Here is a 25,489-nt window from a genome sequence, read left to right as displayed (position 1 = left end):
GCTATCTCTATAGTGACATCAGATGTAATATTCATAAAAGAAACCACTATGCCTTTTTTTAAATAATAACAAAGGGCCCAATACACAATGTACAAGTCTAGAGGCAATTGCCTAGCCAAAACCTGCATAGCATTCGTTGAGACTGTTCTGCACAAATTAGAAATAACATAAAGCATTGAGCGCTGAATCGATAACAATTTCTGTTTAAATTTAACGTTAGTAACTCTGAAGTACCACACTGATGCTCCGTAACGCAACTATGGGTAAGAAGACTGCCTTGTAGTATAAATTTAAAACTTTCCTTTTCAACCCCCAATCTGACCGTGTTAATCGAATTATTGCTGCACTAAATTTTTTAATTTTTTCGTGTAAGTAATTTAAATGTGGGAAAAACGATAATCTATCATCAATTCTTATACCTAGATATTTCACCTCAGATACTAGGGGAATCTGCCTCCCCTTAATTAAAGCTTTTGGCGGTTGTGCATAATTTAGTTTTCCCTTAAGAAGCATCATAACAGTTTTAGTTGTAGATATCAATAGTTTGTGCAGATCAGCCCACGACACTAGACTTTCTAATACCTGAGCCACTCTTATTTCAAGCACAGCCCTGGATTTACCAGTAACACATAAAACCAAATCATCTGCATAAGCAATCTTATGCAGATTTTCAATTGATTGTTCTAGCCATAAATTAAGTACTGGGTTCCAAAAAAGTGGGCCCAATACAGACCCCTGAGGACACCCTCTCGAAAGATTCCTATTAAACTGTAGATGCTTAGCTTTCAGTATAATTTTCCTACAATACAAATAACTCTGTATCGTCCTATACAATAAGTCTGGACATTGCATACCCCTTAATGCAGACAGAATACTCTCATGCCACACCATGTCAAAAGCTCCAGTAAAATCTATAAAGATGGCTAACACATACTTATCCTCTGCCTGGTTGGTGAAATTCATGAGATCATTAATGGCATCCTCCGTAGAATGCCCTCTCTTGAAACCATACTGATAAGGCAGGGTCAAACCATTTTTATCCATGACTTGGTTCAATCTTAAAAATAACAACCTTTCAAAAACTTTGCCAAGATTGGCCAATAACGAAATTGGTCTATACCCTCTTGGGTCATTTGGTTTTTTACCCGGCTTAACTAACAGCTTGATCAAACCAACTTACCAGATCCCAGGAAAGGTACCTCGAAGTAAGCATTTATTATATAAGTTTAACAAGATGTTAGGATAAAGCTCAATCACTTTAAGAACAGCGATATTCTCTACTAAATCGATTCCTGGGGCTTTGGAAATGTTAATTTTCTTAGAAACGGCTCTCAATTCCTGTAAAGTAAATAAGCTAATATCAACAGACCCAAGGTTTGTTACATTAGAGTCCTTGATGCCTTCTTGCTCTGTTGTCTCTCCCCCCTTCTTCCTCATGAGGAAACAACTCCGATGTTATTGCCTGCACTGTTGTAATCCAATCAGTTGTTTCCACTCCACTGATGATTACGATATTCATTATCTCTCCAGGTCTTACTTTATTCATACTTAGTTTATAAATTAATCCCCAAGGATCTGTATTGCCCACACTAGTAACTAGATTTCTCCAAGCCTTTAATTTACTCTCATAAATAGCCCTATAATAAATCTTCTTTTTATTCCTATAACATGCATGATAAAATTGAGCCTCATTCAGCCCCACCGCCTATACCTCTGATATGCCTTCCTACATAAAAATACTTCTTTCCTTAACCTGGATAATTCCGCATTCCACCAATTAACAACTCGCCTTTTAACTTGTTGTCTTCTTGAGGCACAACTGAGGGCTCTAAGCAATGAAGACTGAACGAAAGCAGCATACTCACAAGCATTTAAAAAACTCAAATTAACCATATTGTCTCCTGAAAAATCTAAAGCCACTGACTGTGAAAAACTAGACCAGTTAATCTTCTTATAAGTAAATCTAGTTAATTCAAAATTATCAAAATCTAAAGAAGTATTTAAATCAGCCAAATTAATATGAAAAACCAAAGATCTATGATCACTATTCATATAGTCCGTTTTCACAAGCCAATGACAGATTCGTCTGGATAACCCCTGAGTAACTAAAGTCAAATCAATATTCGACCTGCCATGAACATTATTAAAAGTATAAGGCTGACCTGATATATTGACTACACACAAATTATTCATTAAAATAAAGTCCTCCATTAAGCGACCTCTCTGATCTGGAATGGGTACAGAGAAGGGCAATGAGATTGATGAGGGGAATGAAGGAGTGCTCTTACCAAGAAAGGCTTCAGTTCTGCAAATTGTAGAATCTTGAGACTAAGCACTTGCAAGGTAATCTGATTGAGATTACCTTGCAAGTGCTTAGTCTGTTTAAGACTTTAAATGGCTTGGGAAAACAATGCTGATGGGATTCTTTTCATTGCTCAGACTGTGCATATGAGAGAGCATAAATTCAAATTCAAGGTTGGTTGCAGAAGAAGTTTCCTTCAGCCAATGGGTGGATAGTTTGAATAAATTCAAGGAAGAACTAGACAAACTTCTGAAGAGGATGGATAGGTGAAATGTTTTTTTTTTTGGACTGATATTGTAAAAGCATGCTTTCTGGCATCATTTGCTACTATTAATACTAACTCCTACAAAGGTTGAAAAATCCATCCCATCCAATTATTGTTCCATTGTCCTTACCTATACTCTTTCCAAAGTAATGAACAATTCTATTAACCACCAACTACAAAACTATCTTGAAACTTTCCATCTGAGCACTGATCATTAGTATGGATTCCAGAGTCAATCCACTGGTGATATGCTAGGCTGATGCTACCCACTAAAGACAAATTCAATGGAAAAGTTTGGTGAAACTCAAGCAGTAACTCTTGACACATCAAAAGGCTTTTGATTATGTTTGACATAAAGATCTTCTCAAGAAACTTTAATCTTTTGGATTGCTGGCTACTTTTTTGCAATTGGGTATCCATTTTTCTTCCTGACCACTCATTGCAGCTGATAATAGATGGTTCTGTCTTCTAACTTTTCTACTAATGCTAGTGTTCCCCAAGGTTCACTTCCTTTTTCCACTATTTTCCTCTTGTGTATTGATGACCTTCCCATGCACAAATAGCTCGAATTTTTCAAATATCCACTACCAATTCCTTAAATATTGATCTCCAGGTAATTCTCCAGTAGGATTCTTCAGCTCCTATGATTATCTTCAATGACAATCAGATTTCTAGACAATATCATATTTCTCTATTAGGGACTACCTGCTTACTAATCTCATATGGCTTAAGCACATCACAAATATTGGTTCCTCTGCATCTAAAAAAAAAATTAGGTTTTCTTTCGCTCTCGGCATTACTTTTCTTCTAACCTTCTCACTCTGCACAAATCTTAAATCAGTCCTGCCATGGAATACTGTTTCTATATCTGGTGTAGTTCTTTCAAGATTTCCCTCTGGTTTCTAGAATCCATTCAGAACAAGGCAGTCGGGTTAATGACCTATCTCTCGTCTCTCTCACTCATGCACGCGTTCTGTTTCTGCTGCATTCCTTTTCTATAGATACTTCCAAAGGTGATCTGTACCTCAACATTCACAGCAAATATTAATGAAGGTGTTGTACATATAAAGATAAAATAAATAAATAAATAAATAAAACAAAAGTGTTAGTACAGTTCTGTCAATGTTATGCTGTCAAGGTGAGTTGTGTGATGTATAATCCAAGTAGTATAATTAATTTAAATATTTAATATACTCAGCAGAAGTTTTATAACCTTATAAAAGCACAGAAATTTTTCCAAGACTTAAAACTTGATGGTGAATTCTCTGTCTTTGATGGATGACTTTGGCAGAAACATCATGTTATTGGGGAAATAACAATTAGTGACAAAGCAAAATCATCAGATGGTGATAATGCAAAATGGTTTCTTAGTGACTTAAAATGTGTGTGTGAAGGTTACTGTGAGGAGCAACTATACAACTGTGATGAGTCTGCAACATTTTATAGAATGTTACCAATGAAACTTTTGGACTTGAAATCAGCTCTGAACAAAGCGGGTTTGAAGTTAAGGACCATGTCACTATATTGTTTTGCTTGAGTAAAACAGGAACCCTGTAAGCTGCCACCTATGGTAATCCGGAAAAGTAAGAATTTGCTATGCTTTAAAATCCATCAACCAAAAACATCTTCCTATTACAGAACACATGAGCAGCTCAGAAGCATGGAAGACTGCAAATTTATTTTTGACCTGGTTCCATGAAATATTTTTTCCAAATGCAACAGCTTTTGGGAAAAAACTGCTTAAAACGGAAAGCATTACTGTTTTCAGAAAACTGCCCAGCACACCCACTTGCTCAGTCTCATATCCAAAGATGGAAAGATCAGTGCTATCTGATTACCAAAGAAATACCACAGCATTAATTCAGCACCTTGATCAAGGAATAATTCTAATTTTTTGGTACACTACAAAGGTAAGCTACTTTTATCTTTGCCACCATCAGATTCTGATGTTCCTAAATTTCTAAAGTTGTTTACTTTAAAGGAAGTAGCATACAAAATTGGTCTCCCTTGGGAGAATATTTCAAAGGATTCAATTCAACCTTATTAGACAAATAGGTAGTTTGATGAGAACAGCTAATGGAGAGACAAAAATGTGACTGTAAAGAGCAAAACAGTGGAAAAACTGATATATTGTGATCTACAGACAGTTAGAGATATCCTCAATGAGCAGGAACTCATAGAGAATATGATCAATCAGTGGGTTGATGTCGATGAAGAAGAATGTGTGTCACTTATTAACAGATGAAAGCATTGTTGAAATGCAGCACCAACAAGAAAAGGAAGGCGGGAAGTGATGTCTAAACGAAAGAAACCCAGATGTGGGAACAAAATTCCATGGTAGGGCGAATTTGAGATTTGTACAGAGCGAACAGCTGTTTGGAAGAAAAGTAATACCGAGAACGAAAGAGAAAACCAAGTTTTTTAGATGCAGTGGAATCAATATTTGTAATGTGCTTGTGCCAAGAGAGAGATTAGAAGTCAAGGTAATCCCAAAAGAGATATATCATTTTGCTCAGAAATCAGAGTGTCACCAAAAATAATCATAGGAGCAGAAGAATCCTTTTTGCGAGACATAAGACAAGACTGAGTTTTAGAAGGATGGAAATCAACTAAGTTGTCTTTGCCCCACTGGAGAATTACTTGGAGATCGGCATTTAAGGAATTGGTAGCAGATTTTTGAGAAATTGAAGCTGACTGAGCAGGACAAGGTTTCTCAAAATGGAATGCAATGTGCTATCATCGGAAAAACTATGGATAGGATTTCCAGTCAGTGCAAGAAGGTCATTAATATACAAGAGGAAAAGAGTGGGGGAAAGAACTGAACCTTGCAGGACACCAGCATTAGTGGAGAAGTTAGAAGACAGAGAGCCATCACCCTTAGTGAGCGATCAGAGAGAAAACTGGATAACCAATTACAAAAAACAGTTGGAAAACCATAAGATGGAAGCTTGTTTAGAAGACCATTATGCCAAACATGATCAAAAGCCTTTGAGATGTCAAGAGCAACTGCTTGTGTTTCACCAAACTTTTCCATTGAATTTGTCCATAAATGAGTAACATAAGTAAGAATATCACCAGTGGATCAACACTGACGGAATCCATTCTGGCGATCATTGATCAGACGGAAGGTTTCTAGGTAGTTTAAGAGTTGGCGGTTAATTGAATTTTCCATTACTTTAGAAAGAGTAGAAGTAATTGCAATTGGACGATAATTGGATGGGAGGATTTGTCACCCTTTTTAGGAACTGGCTGGATATGAGCAAATTTCCAAGCAGAAGGAAAAACACCTTTGGAATAAGAAAGTGAATAAAGGTGGCAAAGAACAGGAATAAGTTCAGGAGCACAGGTTTTGAGAACAAGTGGAGAAATACCATCAGGACCTGCAGCTTTCTTTGCATCGAGATTCGTCAAAATCCTTCTGACATCCTTTTGACGGAAGAATACAGGAGGCATTAAATGGAGCGTGTTGGGAATGGTGGAAGGTGTTTTACCAAGATCATTAATACATGAGCTGGAAGAAAAATGGGATGCTAGCAGGTCAGCTTTATCCTTGGCTGAAGTGACAACAGAACCATTTGGTTTTGACAGAGGTGGGCAAAAGTTGCGGCCAATAGCTTTGGCAAGAGACCAGAATGCTCAGCTACCATTATGGCAAAAGGCAAATTCTCTACACTTAGTCTGTTCAAAATCTAGTCTGGACTGATTAATAACTGCTTTACAATTGTTGCGAGCTTTGGTGTAGGCAGAAATTGAAACTGAAGAATTGGAAACAAGCCAATTACGTTATGCAACGTTCTTCTCTTGAACAGCCTTAGCACATTTATTGGAAAACCAAGGTTTAGATAAAGGATGAGATTTTAAAGTGGAGTGTGGAATAAAAGATTCCATTCCTACAAGAATAATTTCACTGACACGATCTGAGCAAACGTTGACATCAGAAGTTTTGAAACAGTAATCCGACCAAGGAAAAAAAGAAAATGAAATCTTGCAGGTCATCCCATTTTGCATTCTTGTAATGCCAAAGGCACCTCCATAGCCAGGTGGGCAGAAGCAGCAGTGCATAGAACACGCTTCTTGATTAGACCGGGGTTCCAGCCTGTGCCCACCAAATACGGAGGATGCGGAAAAAGTCAGGAAATGACCACTGCATATCCCCCGGAGCAATATGGCCTTAGTTGCTAATGCTCCTAAAAAAAAAAAAAAAAAAACAAATGTAATGCCAAACAATACAAGGTTGGGAACAGCCATGAGATAATGGCTCCTTTGGAGAAGAGACAATCACCAAGTTGCGACCTGAGGTGCCTAAAGGACCACTCAGACCGTGTTCTTAGAAGGGTTGTTTGTGAGAAAAAGATCAAGTGTGTTGGCTGTATGGTTAGGATTGTCCAGTATCCTTGTAGGTAAATGAACAATCTGTGCAAGGTCATTGTAAATGCAAGCCTCAGCATCTCAACCAGCTGGGTCGGTGTGACTAGAAAACGGAAGCCAGCTGGAGTTGTGAACATTAAAATCACCAAGGAAAATTCCGTCACTGTTAGGAAAGTTGGACTGTAGAAAGTCAAGTTGCAAAGAGAAAAAGTCAAAGAGCCCCATGTGATTAGTGGAGTTGGGAGAAGGTAGAGACAACAGAAGAATCTGACACAATGAGGTAGAGAGATTTTAAGCCAGAGAAGATCGAAAAGAGGAGATTCCAAATTACCAAGTCTCTGACAGGGAATATTGGAACGGATATATGCACAAGTACCACCTTTGAGGGGAAAGGAATCATACAGCGAATAATTTGGGCAACTGAGATGAGCAGTGGTTGAATTAACTGAGATTCTGTCAGAAAAAGTACATGGGGTTTGGCAGAGTGGAAGTGGAAATGGACGTCGTTGAGATTAGAATTGAGACCATATATATTTGTAAAATGAACTAGGAAGTGTTTGGGAGGTTTAGATCTTTTCATAGATAAGCTTACTCTATTAGTTTGACAATTCATGGTGTATTCAATAGTAAGAAGAAGTGGGGGATGTGCTGTATGAAGTAATGAAATGTTTGGATATGGCGTACACATGGTAAGAATATACTCAGATCCTCGACATCACGTGGCCTCGAGAATGCCCCCCCCGCCCTACTCCGACTCCCTCCAGTCACTATCTGGCAGAGTACAGGTAACAAGATTATACACTAGCTGATCCGGAAGTCTGCTAAAGAATTACCAATAGATTCTGTCCGGTGTACTGACTAGCGGCTATTGTGAAAACATCGTTTTAGAGCTGTACCCTCAAAATGTAAGGAAGATTGGATCTCACCATGATGTTCATCATAACCTCAAAAGTCATCAGTCATACTGCATGATGGAAGAGATGAGGATGGGTTGACCAGAACTTAGCTCTGGAGACTAAATACAGGTTCCACCACTTCAATCCTCCAATAAGCAAAGTGATGGTATTACACCAGTTGATGAGTCATCTGCCACCTAGTATTGTCTGGTAACACAGAGGGGGCGGTATTTCTCCATGTGATGTGGGGGGCTACACCTCGATCCCTGCTGCTTACATTGGTTCACACCTGGGTGGTCACCCACAGTGTGCTTGTGCATGGAGGTTATACCCAGGATTACTCACAGTCCCACCATCGTGAAAGTACTAGCAGAGGATTTGGCTGTCACAGACTGTCCGGACTTCACCGAAATTGGGTTGTTGTTGTTGCGTGGGTTTTATTGGCGCATTAGCGACTAAGGCTATAATGCGCCAAAACCTGGTCATAAAAAGTAAAATTTTCAGTGGCCTAATGATTTAGGTCACTAATTCAAGGTGTAAAAACAAGTATAAACTAAAAGACAAATATCAGTAAACAAGTAACAATAACAAGGTAGATTTTTTAAATATGAGTGCAACAGACATGGATTCTTACAAAGAGAGACTTGGGGCCTTAGAGATGCGGTGCAGGCACAGAATAGAAAAAAATAAATGGACTGAAAAAGTGTCAAATATGGAAGTATTAAGATGTGTCCAAGAACAAAGGAAAATTCTACATGGTGAACCAAGAACAAAGGAAACTGATTCAACATGGTGAACAAAAAATACCTTCATTGGGGAAACTGCTGGATGAAGCAGGACTTCGAAATTGAGGAACTAAAACAAACGGCACAGGAGAGACAAAGCTGGAAACAGCTGAGAGGAACTGGCTAGTTACAAGACTGAATTGCTGATGAATATGACATAACAATGGTCTTTGAGAATGAAAAAAAAAAAAAAAAATTGGTACGAAAAACACCATAACTGCAGAAGTATGGTGTTTTACGAGGCCACTGTAGCTAAGTGGTTATGTGTGAGGGTGCATAAGTACACATGCATTGAGTAACCAGGGCTCAAGCTCGTGATTGCTGAATATGATGCTGTTTCTTGTATTATTCCTATCTTGTGAACTCCTCTGACTATGCGGTCATCCAGGAGCATAAACAGAAAATTTATTTAAAAATTATTTAACTTGATATACTGTAAGATAAACTAATTATAAGGAATTGTAGGAGATGATGTTTTTTTGGAAATTCTTTATTTTATATTTAATTTTATCTTTGTTTATTATTAGTTATATACATATCGGCACGTTCTCGCCCAATCCCCCCACTAACATCCTGTTGCGCATACCCCCCCATGTAAGGGCACGTGACCCAAACCAAGACTAAATATAAATTTTGAACCGAACCACATAAATTAATATTAAACTATTTTGTACTTTATAAAAATATACCTAAGTAAATCTAAGCAGATGCCATTACAAAATTGTTAGTGGCAAACCCCCCCCCATGGAACACTTTCATGAACCCCTGGGGATTTGAAAACCACCGATTGAGAACCATTGATCTCAGTAATATATAGTCATAACTGATGAAAACAAATATTGGGCCATTAAAAAGAAAAATATACAATTTGCACTTACCGTCCAAAATTTTATGAAGTACTGTAATGAAGTGGCAGAAATGAACACACAATACAGCAGAGCATATCCCAAAAAAAGGATGAAGAATTTATAATTTGTGAATGATACACAATTGTTAACCCTGAAAAGAATTAAGGTCAATATTAACATATGGAAACATGTTCAAAAGACTTTAGAATAACATCAGCACTTAGATGGCAATGGATTTGCAACACATGACAATAATGCCAGTGTTCAATAAACTTTGAGTTAAGTAAAGTTTCAGTTAATATTTTATTATATATTTGTTAAAAAATGCAGTTCTAATGGGAGAGAAATAAAGAAGCAAGTTATGGATGGCACTACTATGGAAAACTAACAGTAAGAATAATTAATGCCTTCATTTTTTTTAAATTAAGGAATGAAATGAACTGAATTAACTAAGATGGTTTTGAAATGGCCAAAAATATAATTCTTAAGCAGCAAAAATACTACCTACATAGCCGCATAAATATAAAAAAAAGTAGAATAAACAAAAGAAATTAAGTACAGTAGAGCATCAGTTATCCGGAATAATTGATGTCAGACCTCTTCCAGTTAGCCAAATTTTCCGGATAGTTGACCTGGAAAATTTTCCAGATAATTTTTCCGGTAAGATTAAATAAATTTAATCTAATTATTTAATTAAATAAGATTAAATAAATTTAATCTTACCTTATGATTCAATTAAATAATTAAGATTAATTAAATTTAAAAAATTATAAACTAATCTCGGAAAGCAAAAACATCCATTGAAGCATTTTTATGATTTTTATACAAAACAGGAAAATTACAAAGATTTTTAAAGCTCTTGGTTTTTTCGACTTACTGATTACGAGCATGGACAACCTGTGCATCCCAATGACATTTTCACACATAGCAATTGCAACTCGCTCTTTTCTCATCTTAAAACCTTGTTAGTGCAGGCATTTCTCTTTTAGTGGATATGGTTTTTCTCGGTAATGCTTTCCATAATAAGCCCGTCTCAGCAACATTAAAAACATTTTTCTTAATTTGCTTAACTGAAACGAACTTACTTTTTTAGGACACTGCTGCTGATTTGTCTTCAGAAAGTTTCTCCTCTTGAATGTCTAGTTCACACATACTGTATCTTAGTTTAAAATTTTTCAGCCAGCCTGTGTTTGCCTTAAAAGCTTCATTACCTCTTAATTTTCGATTAAAATTCAATGCTTTTTCACACCGCATTGGACCAGACACTGGTTCACGTAAACTTAGCTTCTGAAGAAAACAAAAAAAAAAAGAAAGTGCCCTCTCTAAAGTGGCATTTTCAGGTTTCGACATTTTCTTTTTTCTTCTAGGTCCTCCTTCACTATCCATAATTGACAAATTCTGTTACAGCATTAGAATTTTTCTTGAAGTCATAAATTGTTGAAGTCCCCACATTAAACTCTTTGGAGAGATTTCCTAAATTTTCACTTTTTCTAATTCTATTAATAATTTACATTTTTTGTTGCAATGTTAAAATTATGCATTTTCTTTTAGTTCACATTTTCCGTAAAAAAATTGAGAAAAATAATAAATGCCACGGTTTCGGGCCAATATTATTCTTACCGAATCTGGAGCTAAACTAATCCGAAATTCATTCATGGTTTCCGAGAAAGCACATTTCTGAAGGTAACAACCATAAAACAAAAACAATTTTTAGTTTTCAGTTTATTCGGCTTTTTGTTTGTACAATCTGTTATAAACAGGTAGTAAACTTGCTCTTTCGCTTATTATAATCAAAATTCAATTTGCAAACGTGACCACTATAACTGGCGCTTACTATACTACAGTCAACGAAAAATGGAAGAAAGATCAGCTTTTAAAATTATTTCGGATAACTGACGTTCTACTGTAACTTAAAAAGTTGTATTCTTGCTAAAGCATAAACACACGAAAGACATGAAAAGTTAGTATTAGTAGTGGCAAATGATACAAACATGCTTATACAGCATCAGCAAAAACAAAATAAAATAATAATAAAAAAAGATATAAATACCACTGCAACAAATCTTTTCATTCTCTCAAATAATGGACTAATTCTTTCTTCCAGCAATCAATTACTCTCTAGCTGAAAGCAATTTTACACACATCTACTCTGAAACCATCTTTTTTCAGTTTATGCACCTTTATGTATTTTCTTAAAAAAGAGTAAGGATGTCATTAGTATTCAGTTTACCCAATCGATTTAAAGTGAAATACAACAATCGGATTGCCTCGCAGGTGTCTAGTTTCTAAGTTGCAGAACTGAAGTCTTTTACAGTAAGAGTTCCTTTTGTATCCTCAAAAAATCTTTTTGCTTTTCTCACACCTATTCCAACAGATCCACAATTGTCCTAAAGTGAGGTTTCCAGACATGCATTCAGAACTCAAGATGGCTAAGGTAAAGAAAGCCTGCACGAGAAGCACGCAAAAGTTCAATGAAATTAACCGGTAAAAGTACTTTGCCGTAATGGCATTTGTACTGTTGCTTGCTCAGTAAACAGACAGTGGGTGTTATCGGTCTGGAGTAGAAGTTGAATCCCACAGGAGCTTGAAACCCTCCTGAAGTGGAGGGGGAGTAACCTGACTTTTTTTTTAGAATCACTAATTGAATCCCGAACAGAGTCATATTGGAAGTTCTGGCATCGTAAAAAAGTTTGTAACGTAGTTTCACCGGTAAACTTTTTCGACATTTGCCGTGCTTTTCATGTGGGCTTCCTTTGCCTTTTTTTTTTTTTTTTTCTTAATAAACAATTTATCCACTAGTACACCAGTGATTCTAAAGAAAAAAAGGTCAGGTTACACCCTCCACTTCGGGAGGGTTTCAATATCTCGTGGGATTCAATTTCTACTCCTGACCGATAACACCCACTGTCTGTTTGCCGAGCGAACAACAATAACAAATGCCGTTATGGCAAAGTACTTTTACCGGTAAATTTCATTGAACTTTTGCATGCTTCTTGTGCAGGCTTTCTTTACCATTGCCCTCAAGATGAGAACTAACCACTGCCTCGTACAACAGGATAGCCTCCTTGTACCTGCCGGTACAATTTATGTATACCATTGACAGAACACCACGAGCTGTGCTAGCTTCCTTTCCACACTATACAGAAAATTTCATGTTGGAATGTACAGTTGCTCCTTAGTCTCGTTATTTTTTCCCCCACCCCCATTGGAATGCTATTCGGGGATTATTAATGCAAATACCTTGCATTTATCAAAGTTAAACCTCAACTGCCACTTCTCAGCCCATCTGTACAAATTTTCAAGGCCTTGTGGCAGTAGTATGGTTTGATCCCCCTGTCATTAACCACCATGCTGATCGATGTATCATCTGCAAACTTAGATAAAAAGCTTCGTATACATTAGTCAGTATTTTTAGTAGTGAAAACAGTAAAGGCTTCCATTATACACGAATAATCACAGCTGATTACCAGATCAAGAGTATTACACCTCTCTGGTTGCTTCTTGAACATGCTGCTGCAGAAAACAATCATCCAATAAATCCACAAAAGTCTTTCTAGTGTGCAAGTGACCAATCCACAAGTTCCAGTCAACATCTGGAATGTTAAAATCCCTCATTATGACACAATTTGATTTACTGGCCCATTCTATTTCTCTGTACAATTGTTTATTGTACTCATTAGTCATTAGGCCTATAAACACACTCCCATTCTCATTTTTGCTTTCCCAGTGCTTATGTCACACCAAACTGCCTCAACATTGCACTGTCCATCTATGTCAACTGGATGCTTCCTTAGATTATGTTTTTCTTAATTAACAGCATAACCCCTCCTCCCTTCCTATTCTTTCTGTACACAATGTACTCCCAAATTCCAATTCTGCACTGCTTATATCTGTGTGACACAATGTCTCTGATATCCCAACAACACCTGCCTTTGATGTCTTGACCAGCACTACAAATTCAAATTCATTTACTATACTTCTAGCATTGTACACCAATACACACCAACTTTTTTCTTATTCTTAGTTGATTATTTGTTTGTTTCATTATGACTCCCACCAGTCCCTGAACCCCCAGCACCCCTCCCCCCAGGCCACTGCTCATTCTAATAGAAGAAGTGCAAGAATCACTTTCACCTCTGCCTGCGGCTACTATTAACGTTTTAGTCTGTGAATTCCCCCAAGCTAACAGTTTTCTGACCCACCTAACGCTGCGTCATCAGCAAATCCTCATATCATGCTTTGATCTCCCTTCATGAATTGGTAATACACTGGCACACATCCAGCACACAGAGACTTCCCCTGAATCGAAAGTATAGTTAGGCATTTGCAGCTTACCTCCTTTGCTATCTCCAGTAATATGATTGGATAGATCCATCCATTCCTGGTGTCTTTTTTTATGTTTAACTTCAACAATCTCTCTTCTAATTTCCTTCCAGTTATTAGAAAATCATTCAGTTCCCTGTTAGAGCTTGATAAACATCTGGCATCTATTTCCTTAAAGCATTCCCATGTGTGATGTGTGAATGTAGATACAAATTTGCAGACTAGTTTATATCTACCACAGGCTTCTGTAACACCTGAAAAATTATATGCATCCATGCATTTTTCTTCTCTGCAATATGTCTCAATAGTTTATCTGACATCCATTTTGGTCTAAGCCTTGAACAGCATTTCTTAGTTGGTATGAAAAGTCTAGTAGCTTTTATAATTATTTTCTTAGTTGGTATGAAAAGTCTAGTAGCTTCTATAATTATTTCCCTGAATGCTTCCCATTTAGAACTTGTTGTTGGTAACATCATTAGTAGGTCCCAATGTGCAGAATTTATAACTTTCTGAGACCACTGTAGTCTCCTTTACAAAAGCAAAAACCCCTTCCCTTTACCCTTGAGGGTAGTTAAATCTTTAAATAAGTCCCACACACTATGATTACCATTAGTAGTTCTTTTATCTGCATTCTTAATGCATAAAGAATCACTGCTGATAATGAGATCAAGGGTATTACTCTCTTGTTGCCTCTCTAACCTGCTGCTGCTGCATAAAAAAAGGTCATCCAACAAATCCACAAAAGTCTTGCTAATGCATGAGTGACCAGCTAACAAGTTTCAATCAATATCTGGAATTAACAGATATTTCTGGAGTTTTCTGTGGAGAAGCCAAAGGAGAGATTTTCAACAACAGGTTAGCAGTTTCAGCTGTATGGATGAAGCACAAATTGCTGATATATTGTTGGGCTCAAATCTATCCTGTGCACTTAATACAGGGGTAACCAAACTTCTTATCATCTGCTAACTTAGAGATTAAACCTGATATGCCTTCATCAATACCATTAATAAATATATAAACAGCAATGGTCTCAAAATTGAGTTCTATTGTATTTCACTAATCACATTAATCAAAAAAGAGCAATGCCGTTGACAACTACTCAGACTTCTCCCTCTCAACCATCCCTTTATTCATACCAGTAACATGCCCATAATGACATCTGTTCCAATTTGTATAGCAGTCTTTTACTTACAACAGTATAAAAAGCTTTTCTGAAATTTAAGTATATGACATCAGAATTATTTTTGCATGCAGTTCTTTTGTTATTGTATTATAGTATCCAATCAGACTGGTCAGACAAGATCACCCCTTAACAAATCCATGATTTGATTTGACTTGATTTAAGAATTCTTGGTGCAAGATCTACTGCGGCTAAAATGCGCCTGTAAGATTTTATATAACGGTTTTGTTCTAATTCGTATATTGCTGCTAATAATTTCCAAGAGTAACAGAGAATGACTATAGCTTGCTTTAGAGATAATATTTGGTTTTATATTTGATTATAGTAATTTATTTTCTTGAGGAACTGAAAAACATCTGCTATATTTTTTCCATCTTCCAGTATGGTTTTGAGAGTGATGTTTGTTTAGCTCTTTGAAGGAGTTTCGGCACTCATCTGCAAAAGCTGGACAAGTAATCAGTACATGTTCTACTGTTTGTTGTGTGTGACAGATAGGGCATGGGGGTGGGGGAAGAAATCCTCTCCTCGCAAAAGATAAGAGTGACTGAAATGCGTGTGTGTGTGTCCTATCCTTAACCTAGCAAGTATCACTTCATCGCATCTATTTTTCTGAATGCTGGATTTCCATGGTTGGAGTAATCTTTTAATCTGATGCAATTTGTTAGTGGTAAGTACTTGCCATTGCTGCTGCCATTGATGGATCCCACTGTGATCAATAAAGTTTGTAGTCTGAAAAAGGGATATATTCTAATGCAGAAATATTGTTGTTGGCTTCTTTGGCAGCTCTGTCTGCTTGCTCGTTACCATGTATTCCGACATGACTTGGGATCCAGCAAAATCTAATGTTACTACGTTGTTCAAGGAGTTTTGATATTCTATATTGAATTTGCTGATGTAATGGATGTTTGTTAGAATTGATATTTTGTATTGCCATCATGGAAATACGGGAGTCAGTAAAAATTATGCTGTTTTGAAAACTTGAATGGTCGATTTTGTTTAGTGCTAACATAATGGCTTGCAGTTCTGCAATATAAATGCTAGTCTTTTGGGAGTTTTTGGGCCAATGTGATGTCAGAAAAGTAAACTGCCGCTCCCACAGGAGAATCAGTTTTGGATCCATCTGTATATAGAAAGCAATGATCTGAAAATTGTGCCTTATAAGCAGCATGCAGCTGTTGATGGTTTATATGAGAAAGGGTTTGTTTGCTCCAAATGTGGAAGGAGAAGTCGCATAAAGGTTGTCTGATTATCCATGGTGGAGTAGACTGCTTCATCAGCGGAATTATGTTATCTAGGTTAAGCTCTCTACTGAGAAGGTTTTTTAATCTCACACTCGCAGGTTTATTGATTCTTTGTTGTTGCTGATAATGTTGTTCCCATTCAGAAGCAAAAAGAGTTTTCTGTAGGGGGGGGTGGTCTGGTAAGGATTTTATTTTAGCTACATAAGAGAGTAATTAATTTTTGTCTTCTGATTTGCAGAGAAGGTTCTTGAGCTTTGGCGTACAGGCTTTGCACGGGTGAGGTACAGAAAACTCCAAGGGCTAAACAGAGTGCGCAGTGATATACCAGGTCGAGCCATCTCAGGGCACTAGGTCTTGCCGAGTCATAGACTGGAGCACCATAGTCTAGCTTAAACCGAATGAGAAGGCGATATAAACGTAGTAGGATTGTCCTGTCTCTGATTGTAGTATAACTGCATGTCTGTGTAGATAATCCTGCTTTACTTCTTTAACCAGCGAATCCATTATTTTCCATGGAACAGAAACCCAGCTTACATGTCTGTAATTACTCGTTTCACCATTTAATCCAGTTTTGCAATTTGGGGATAGATTTTTACATCTCCTAGGGATTCTACTGCTGTGTGAGTAACACTCTCAAAATCCAGTGAATAGCTGAATAGTTAAAATTTCCTATTATAAGACATTCGAATTTACTGGCTAAACTCTGTCTAAACAGGTTTTCAGTATACTCATCACAATCATTAGACCTATAACACACTCCTACTCTCATTTTTGTTTTCCCAGTGCTTATGTTACACCAAACTGATTTCACATTGCACTGACCACTCATATCAACTAGATACAGTCTCATAGATTTTATGTGCTTCTTAATTAAGAGCATAACTCTCCCCCCTTCTGGTTGTTGTTGTTGGGAGCATTAGCAACTAAGGCTATATTGCTCCGGGATATGCAGTGGTCATTCCCTGACCTTTCCACAACCTCCGTATTTGGTGGTGACCGCCCTTCTGTGGTGTCTGTACAACTGCTTCCCATATTCAAATTCTGGATGTCTTATTTCTATCCATTATCTCTACAGTGTTTGCATTTGATGACTTAACTAGTATTTCAAATTCAAACAGCCATTTGCAGCAGTCAAAAATAGTACATTTTTTGAAGATATCACTAACAATATTGCTGCTGTTTTTCTTCCACATCCATATATTTTCTCTATTTGACTATGGGAAGACATTTCTAAACAATACAGCTACATGGCACTAATGTCAGAGAAGGATTAGAAACTGTAAATAAGAATTCAGCATACATACGACCATCATTATTAGTAGCAGTAGTACTGGCAAGCTTATATACGGGGGGGGGGGGAACACTACTCAACTCATCTATCCATCCTATCTAATAATATGTCTAATTCATACTTAAATTTATTCAAACTAACCATTGCCACAACATTTGATTGTTGCTTGTTCCAACAATAACTAAACTCTCTGGCTGAAAGCAAAAATTTTTGCACATCTATCCTACAGTCATTTATCTTCACTTTGAAATGCTTTATTTATCTTTCAATGCACTGCACATACTATTGCACATAAAAGACTTCTACACAAACCAGAGCAGTGTGGCATTAAAGGTAAGTTGCTGTTACTAATAAAGGGTTGGTTCAGTGGAGAAGACACTGCTCTTCTTGGACTAATGTTATTGGAGGAATTCCCCACGGTTTAATGTGCAGCTCATTGTTATTTTCTAAATGATATTGATGTGTAGGCATATTACAATTAATGTCTGAGTTTGCAGATGATAAAAAGGTTGGCAGGATTTTTAATTGTGGTAATCAGGGAAAGCTACTCCAACAAGATCTAGATTAGGCAGATGAGCTGTGACATGTAATATTAACAAATGCAAGGTACTTCAGAATGGGAGCAGTAATCTCTGATGTATCAGCTGTGGTACCACATTCAGGGCAATGGTGAATGAACAAGACCTGGAGGTAATTTTGCTATCAGATTAAATTTTTCTGAATAGTGCACAGACAGGCTGCCAAGACAGCTCAATGGGTTTTGTTAATGACATACAGGAACTTTTCCAGCAGCTATAAGGAGCTGATTATCCTATTGTATAAGGCACTGTGTTGACCTCTGTGCAGTACACCTTGTGTACTGCACAGAGGTCTGGGAGCCTCATTTTACGAAGAATGTGGATCTTTTGGTACAGAGAAGAGAAATAAGATTGAAGGGAAACAAAAGGGTGCTCTTATGAGGAAAGGGCTCAGTTTTGCAAAATGCAGTATTTGGAGACTAGGCACTTACAAGGAAATCCGACTGGGGTTGGTTGGTTGTTTGTTTGTTTGGGTTTTAATGGTGCATTAGCAACTAGAGCTATAATGTGCCAAAACCACTTCCCAAGGTTTAAGGCTGAGGTTTAAGGCCTTGAATGGAATGAGTAAGCTCAATGCTGATGGAATCTTTCCTCTTGTTCAGACTACACACATTAGTGGGCATAAATTCAATTGAGAAAGGATAATTGACTGTTGGGACAAACTCCCATCTGGTGTTGTAAAGGTGGGCAATTTTTTTTTTTTTTTTTTTTTGAATAAATTCAAGAAAAAAACTAAAACTGTTAGAGGGGATGGACAGGTGAAATGAGAAGTGTTAGCTTTCATTTTCCTTGCTGATGAAGTATAATCCTGCTTTCATCATTTGCCATTCTACTACATTGTTCTTATTCGTTTGCAAATGTCTAATTACATTACATTTCTCACTACATTAAATAAATGTGGCTACAAGCTCTTATATACCTCAAATCTTGAATATATGTCAAAGTAGATAATTTTGAATATGAGTAGGCACTTACCTTTATTTTTTCAAAGTATTGCTTATGTATACTGCTTAACATACACACATTAAAATTACTTATGAACATCTATTTCAGCACTCAAGAAATGGATTACCACTCATGCTCCCACAAAGACCAATAAACGGACACCCATCTGCCAATCCATGTGAGAATACATGACTGCATAACCAACCTTGAATGAGGTGCTAAGTACTAACCTCCCTTTATTAAAACAAGGATATCACTATACAGTGCAACAATAAGAATGATACAGTCTGTCTTAAATAAAACTGAATATATTAGAAAGCTGCATGAGATATTATCTAGATACCTCAACTTATTCTGAAACCTTGTTAACAGAAAATGAAAAAGTAACCTTTTATCATAAGAAGGGTTACTACGACTTTATTAAAAGAATTACACAGGCTAGAACATACAATATGCCAACCTTGTTAGGCCAGCTTAAACTACATAACGAGGGTATACCTATTAGGCTGATTGTTCCTGTCTTCCAAATAACACAGGAACTCTGCCTTGCACTTCTTAGTATTATTAAGCACTGTTAAGACTAATATTTTCACTTAAAAATACAGAATATCTGTTTAACAATCTTGGAAATAGTGTTAGAAATAGGAATCTATCTAAAACAGTTCACTTATTTTTATTAGATGTTATCTCATTATATATGAATGACAAATTATGGGTTCCACCACTGCAAGCCTCCAATAAGCAAAGGGGTGGTGTTGCGCCAGTTGAGTCATCTACCATCTAGTACTGCTAGTAACACAGAGAGGTGGCATTCCTCCGTGTGGTGTGGTTGCTATGCCTCAACTCCTGCTTATGTTGGTTCGCTTCCTTGTATCATTTTGTCAATACTAATAATATTATTATCTAGGGAATGTTTTGAATATGAGAAAAGTGCTGAATGACAATAACAATTACCAACTGGCTTTCAGTCAATAAAATAGGAAGCTGGGTATTCTCCTAGGGGAAAAAAAAAAAAAAAAAAAAAGGAAAAAGTTTATACTGAAATTTTTTAAAGGAGAGCATCTTGCTTGCAAGTTCAAAAACAAGATTGCCTTCTTTATTTCTGACCTCTCAGTTATATTGGGAGTAGAGATGACTTCCCAGCTACAGGTGTCTAAAACTAAGCCTTTTAGAAACCAGTTCAGAAAGCTGTATTCTAAGTGAATTCTGTTGAAAACCACTCACTCATACCTACTCAGAAAATTAAGAATCCAACAATGTGGGTTTATATGTCATTGGATTCTGACTTCTTGGGAAAGAATATCTACAGTATCAATCAGCAAAGGATTCAAAATATACAGAGAGGGTAGCAAGATCAAGTGGTAACAGCAGTGCAAGTGACAGTGATGGCTTTGACTGACTGGAAGCAAAAATAAATTCAGCTTGCCTCAAAAGCAGAACAAAGGTAGTTACAGTACTGTTATTCAAGTCACCCTGTTCTGATATACTTTATACCACCTGGTGAGACCATAATTAGAATACTGTGTTTAAGGTTTGTAGGTTCCATTTAACCCATCAGGCAGTCACAAGAAACTTTGAAATTCTTCTGTGTGCATGAAAATTTGAAAAATCTGCAAACAATTCTTATTGATTTATTGATGCCATCTATATTTTCAGTCTTTTCTGAACAACTGCGAAAAATCCATGTACTATATTAAAAATATTTACTTTTAATTAGTTTTTAAAAATTAAAACTCCTTTACACCTGTCAAAGAATGAATGCAAATTTAAAAACCATGTCCTTCAACATACACTTTGATTACACTGTCACAGGATGATGTCATTCACTGCATGAAACATGCACATAAACAGTTTGATTTCAAACAATGAATCAAAGTCAGGAAGCTAGATAGCAATTGGTAGAAAGTACAGGCAGTAAAGCAAACTTACTATAAATAACTCTTCGTGACATACGTCAATCAACATATGCATTTAATTAGGTTTAATTTTTATCACGAACTTTACCTAACTGTGCAATAATTAATAGCCATTTCTTATAACTTTTCTGCAGGGAATTCAAAGAATATATTTTCAACAATAGGTATTAGGATTTTTAGCTGCATGGACAGTAGAAGAACTAACTGCTGAAATATTATTGGGGCTGAATTGATCCTGCAAAACTAACACAGAGTTAGAAAAGATAACTGAGCTTCCTGCAAGGTTCCAATGATGGGCAACTCATTTACTGGTGAGAATAGCAAAGGAAATTCATGTGAGGAGAGATTACAAGGGTGTTAAGTACAGAGCTTTGTAGCAAGGCATCTCGCCGGGGGGGGGGGGGGCTAGATTTTGGTTTAGTCTACTGTCAATGAGGTAGAGATTAAGAATTTAGAAATTAATGTATTACTAAATTTGTAATGTTTATTTACGTAATAAACTACAATAATAGTTTATTACTTAAAGCCAACATCTGATAAGATGTGTTGTCAGTTTATTATGTGTCAGATGATTTTATGTACATTACAACCAACAATTCTCCTCAGCAACAACTGTTTTTTTATGGTTTAATCAAATCAAAAATTTATATTTTTATTTAATTATGCATCTGCTTTTGATTTACCTATCACACAGCTGTCAAATGTCTGAATTTATAAGATTTCCATTTTTTTCCCCATAAAAAAAAAATCAATTCCAGTTTCACTATTAAATATGGAATTTTTCAAGTAATTCTGCAGTTGAAATTTCTTTGTTCATAAATTTAAATTGAGAAAGGATGGTTGTAGGATAGACGTACAAAAATTTGCTTTCAGCCAATGGGTAGTTGATTGTTGGAACAAACTTTTATATGGTGTTCTGAAATGGGTAGTTTCAATATATTTAAGGAAGAATATATAAGGAGCAGACTGGATAAGTGAGAAGTGATGGTATTTATTTATTTTTTTTTGGGGACTGATGTATAAGCTTGCTTTCTGTCGTCATCTGTCACTACCGACACTAATTAGACGATGAAATTAAACAAGCATGTGAAGTTATCCCAGCAGTTATACTGGAGAACATATGTAATTCAGTTGTTCACTGCCAGCCATAAACAGTATCTAGAAGCAAATGGTACACAATTTGACTATCTGTGCTAGTTCACCATTTGCCAGAAACTATTATTATTGGGTGTATACTTCTGTATACACCCAATAATAATAGTTTGAGGTTCGTAATTATGTGTTCAGGCCAACTACATGTTATATAGGTTAAAAAACCCAGAATAAGCCAATTTCGGGTAAAAATTGGCTACCTCCCCAATTACCTATCTGCAGTTCCAAATGAAGAGTCATTTAAGAATTCCTTTATTGTCCAGAAAATCTGAATAGTACATCTTTAATTGAGTATCAACCACTATACCTATACTGGGGGAGATATTGCAACCATAATTTTTTTCCTATCAGAGTTAGGATAAGCTTCTCCTGTCAGGTGTCAGTTCACAAGAAGCATGCAAGCTAAGATGAATTATACTTTATAATTCAATATAATACTGGGACAACTTTTGATGATAATGCAAACAAACAAAAAAAAATATCACTAAAGGAAAACTAATAGTAAAACTTCTTACATTTAAAATGATTTGGCCCATATTGTTTTAACTTTTAACAGAGATTCTACTTTAACCCTAATGTTCCCCAAATTAATGATAACTAATTAATAAATGTCATATACTGCAACAGGTAAGTTGCAGTCAAGAAATGCAATATTGCTGTATTTTAAAACAGTGCTTCATTTATTTATTTTTATTATATATATTTTTTTCCCTTTCAATTACATAGTATTTGCTAATGCAAAATCTTTACATTCCATGAGCTGGTTGAAATTACCTATAGTGCATTATGCCAACTTATGAGAACTGACTACCACAACACACTCACATTGCTCAACATATTCAAAATAACCTAATCTTCTTTCATAAAGAAATTCTCTTGAAAAATTAAACATATAACAAATTTAAATTAAACTAACCTTCTCTTAATAACAAACGCAAAACAAACTACCTAATAACCTGCAACAATGATGATGAAATAAACTCAGCTAGTTGTATCAACATTTCCAATTTGATACAGACACATTCTTCCAATATGTGATGGTTGTCAGTCTATTCCACTACTTTTAGGTAGGCTGAAATATAAAAATCTGGGGACCATGGATGTTCAATTATGAACATGTACTATGCCTGGAAAAATGAAGTCACGATCCATCTTTAGAACACACACTTATACTCGGGCTAAACATGAGCAAAGTCACTTATTAGCTTTTAAGCACATATCATTAATATAAATAGATCAGTAATTAAAAAAATAATACATTTATATATTTGTAAAATAACTTAACTAAAAACTGAACTTAACAAAATCAGAAGAACTGAAAGGTATGAATATGTAATACCCACATTTTGATAATTTTACAGAAATGGATCCAGCGTGCCAAGCTTGCAGTCACCTGATTGAAGACAGCAATGCTGCAGAATTGGTTTGGCTGAGAGTCCTGAATGAATTTCATAGTAATATCTTTTTTAATGCTCTAGAATTAAAACACAGCCAACATTTCATATTTCATCTGGACAGCTAATGAATAATCAAAAGGAGTGGAGCACATAAGATGATTAATACCAAAAATTTGTGACAAGTATTTTTAGGATTAATTATGGTTGTCATTAACTAGGATAGATACAAGTTATTGATAACCTGAACAAGGATCCACTTGTCAGGAAATGTACTGGTGGCTGAATATTTCAGAATAAATTGAAGCACTTAGAAAAACAATAACAGCTGTTATACAAATAATTTGTTTTCAGTTGATCCAATTATAAATTTAATCATTCCTTTACCTCTAATTTTTCCTATTTACAATTAACCTGATTTACCCTGAAGCTTGCAGATCAACAACAGGCATGGATATGTGCTTTACTAATATTGTACACTTACCAAGGGCAGTGGTGATCCATCTTTAGAACACACCTAAAAATAGTTACATAAATAAATTAGCAAAAATGAAGGAATTTTAAAAATATATAAAATTAACACATTTAGAAATTATTTAACTTAAAACATAACAAATACCTCTAGATTCTTTTTTTTTTTTTTTTAATAAGTATTAACAAATTTATATGCAGGGTGAAATGCAACTCAGTGTTTTCAGTTTTATTTCAATTATTATTATAAATATAATTAAAAAAAGAGATTGCAATAAATGAGGAGAGTGTCCTCATTCCCATATGTAAACACAAACTCTCTTCAAGTTTGACAGTGTTTACTGAGATTTCTGATTCAATACAAAATTTTAATTTTTTCCAATATGTGACTGTTGTCAGTCTATAACCACTCCTTTTAGATAGGCTGAAAAATAAAAAATATGGGAACCATGGATGTTTAATTATGAACATGTGCTGTGCCTGGAAAAATGAAGTCATGCCTTCATTTTTCCAGGAAAAACATCATGCCAACTGTTGGACATTTAAGGATAACCTGGGCGGAAGTGAGAATAAAATTCCATCAAGATGTCAATGATAAATTAACAATTACAATTTGGAGTTGTGAATTTTGAATCATTTTTGTTGTTTTAGAGTTTCTATTGTAGACACTAATATAAATATACTACACATATTAAATACATCTAAGCAAGCTAATTACAGGTAACCCTCATAACACAGGATCCTATAAAATCTCATGTAGTGTGAAACAGTGTTATACAGAACTAAGAAGAGACTCGCATCTAGTGATTATGGGCTTGTCACACCCAGGGTCCTGAGCTGGATATCATCATTCTCTCTCTCTCTCTCTCTCTCTCTCTCTCTCTCTCTCTCGGTAACTTGGAAATTTATTTTAGCAGCATAAGCCTCAAGCTTCCTTGCACCATATGGCTAGTAATAGTAAGAACCAATACAAAAATTGGGGGTTACGTTCCAAAAGCTAACAAAAATACACTTTTTTATAACTGTCGGAAACTTAACTTTTATTAAAAATAGTAATAAATGAACAGTTTACAAACAGCTTACAAACTGTGATACATATGTCAGATAATGTACGTTCATTTAATTTTCTTCCTCTTCACTGCTGCTATGCAGAATCAAACGAGAACGTTGACTCTGTTACAGAATATCTTCACCTTCTGAAATCTCTTCTGCAGCACCTAGATTTCGTGTATCCTCTGCTCATTTTTAAAAAAATGAGTAATCTGGGTTTCTTTGCTTTTGCTTGATAGAATCTTTGTAAATTTCATAGTATAGAGCCAAGCATGTTTGAAGCACCCTTTTGAACTCTGTGCTCCTCTCAGTCGAAGGATCTGCATTCAAAAAATAATATTCTAATTGCTTGGCTAAGTTTATGCCTTCCCATATGCATTTTAGTGTAAAATTTGGAACTTCAGAATTTATCTGCATTATTATCCTCTGAACTGATTTACATCCGATGTTATTTCCGCAAAATACACTTTGCCAGCCTCTTTTT

The 25,489-nt window shown here is 35.9% G+C and overlaps 1 protein-coding gene across 5 annotated transcripts in view; it reads right to left on the bottom strand.

Moving 5' to 3' along the window:
• The window catches only part of LOC150090757 (palmitoyltransferase ZDHHC20-B), a 306,713-nt gene that overhangs the window by 201,427 nt on the left and 79,797 nt on the right, over positions 1–25,489 (bottom strand). For all 5 annotated transcript variants that reach the window (XR_016547302.1, XM_090379929.1, XM_090379911.1 and 2 more), the window contains 2 exons: positions 23,969–24,001; positions 9,495–9,615 (listed from right to left, as the gene is read on the bottom strand). Coding sequence is in view for 4 of the 5 variants with exons in the window: in XM_090379929.1 (XP_090236055.1) it covers positions 9,495–9,615; positions 23,969–24,001 (154 nt within the window). In the remaining variant the exon portion in view is untranslated. The remainder of the gene's footprint in view (positions 1–9,494; positions 9,616–23,968; positions 24,002–25,489) is intronic.

The sequence above is a fragment of the Mastigoproctus giganteus genome, chromosome 1, assembly GCF_048544385.1.
Source record: "Mastigoproctus giganteus isolate SK-2022 chromosome 1, ASM4854438v1, whole genome shotgun sequence".
Lineage (NCBI taxonomy): Eukaryota > Metazoa > Arthropoda > Arachnida > Uropygi > Thelyphonidae > Mastigoproctus > Mastigoproctus giganteus.
This window is presented reverse-complemented; position numbering and strand designations above follow the sequence as displayed.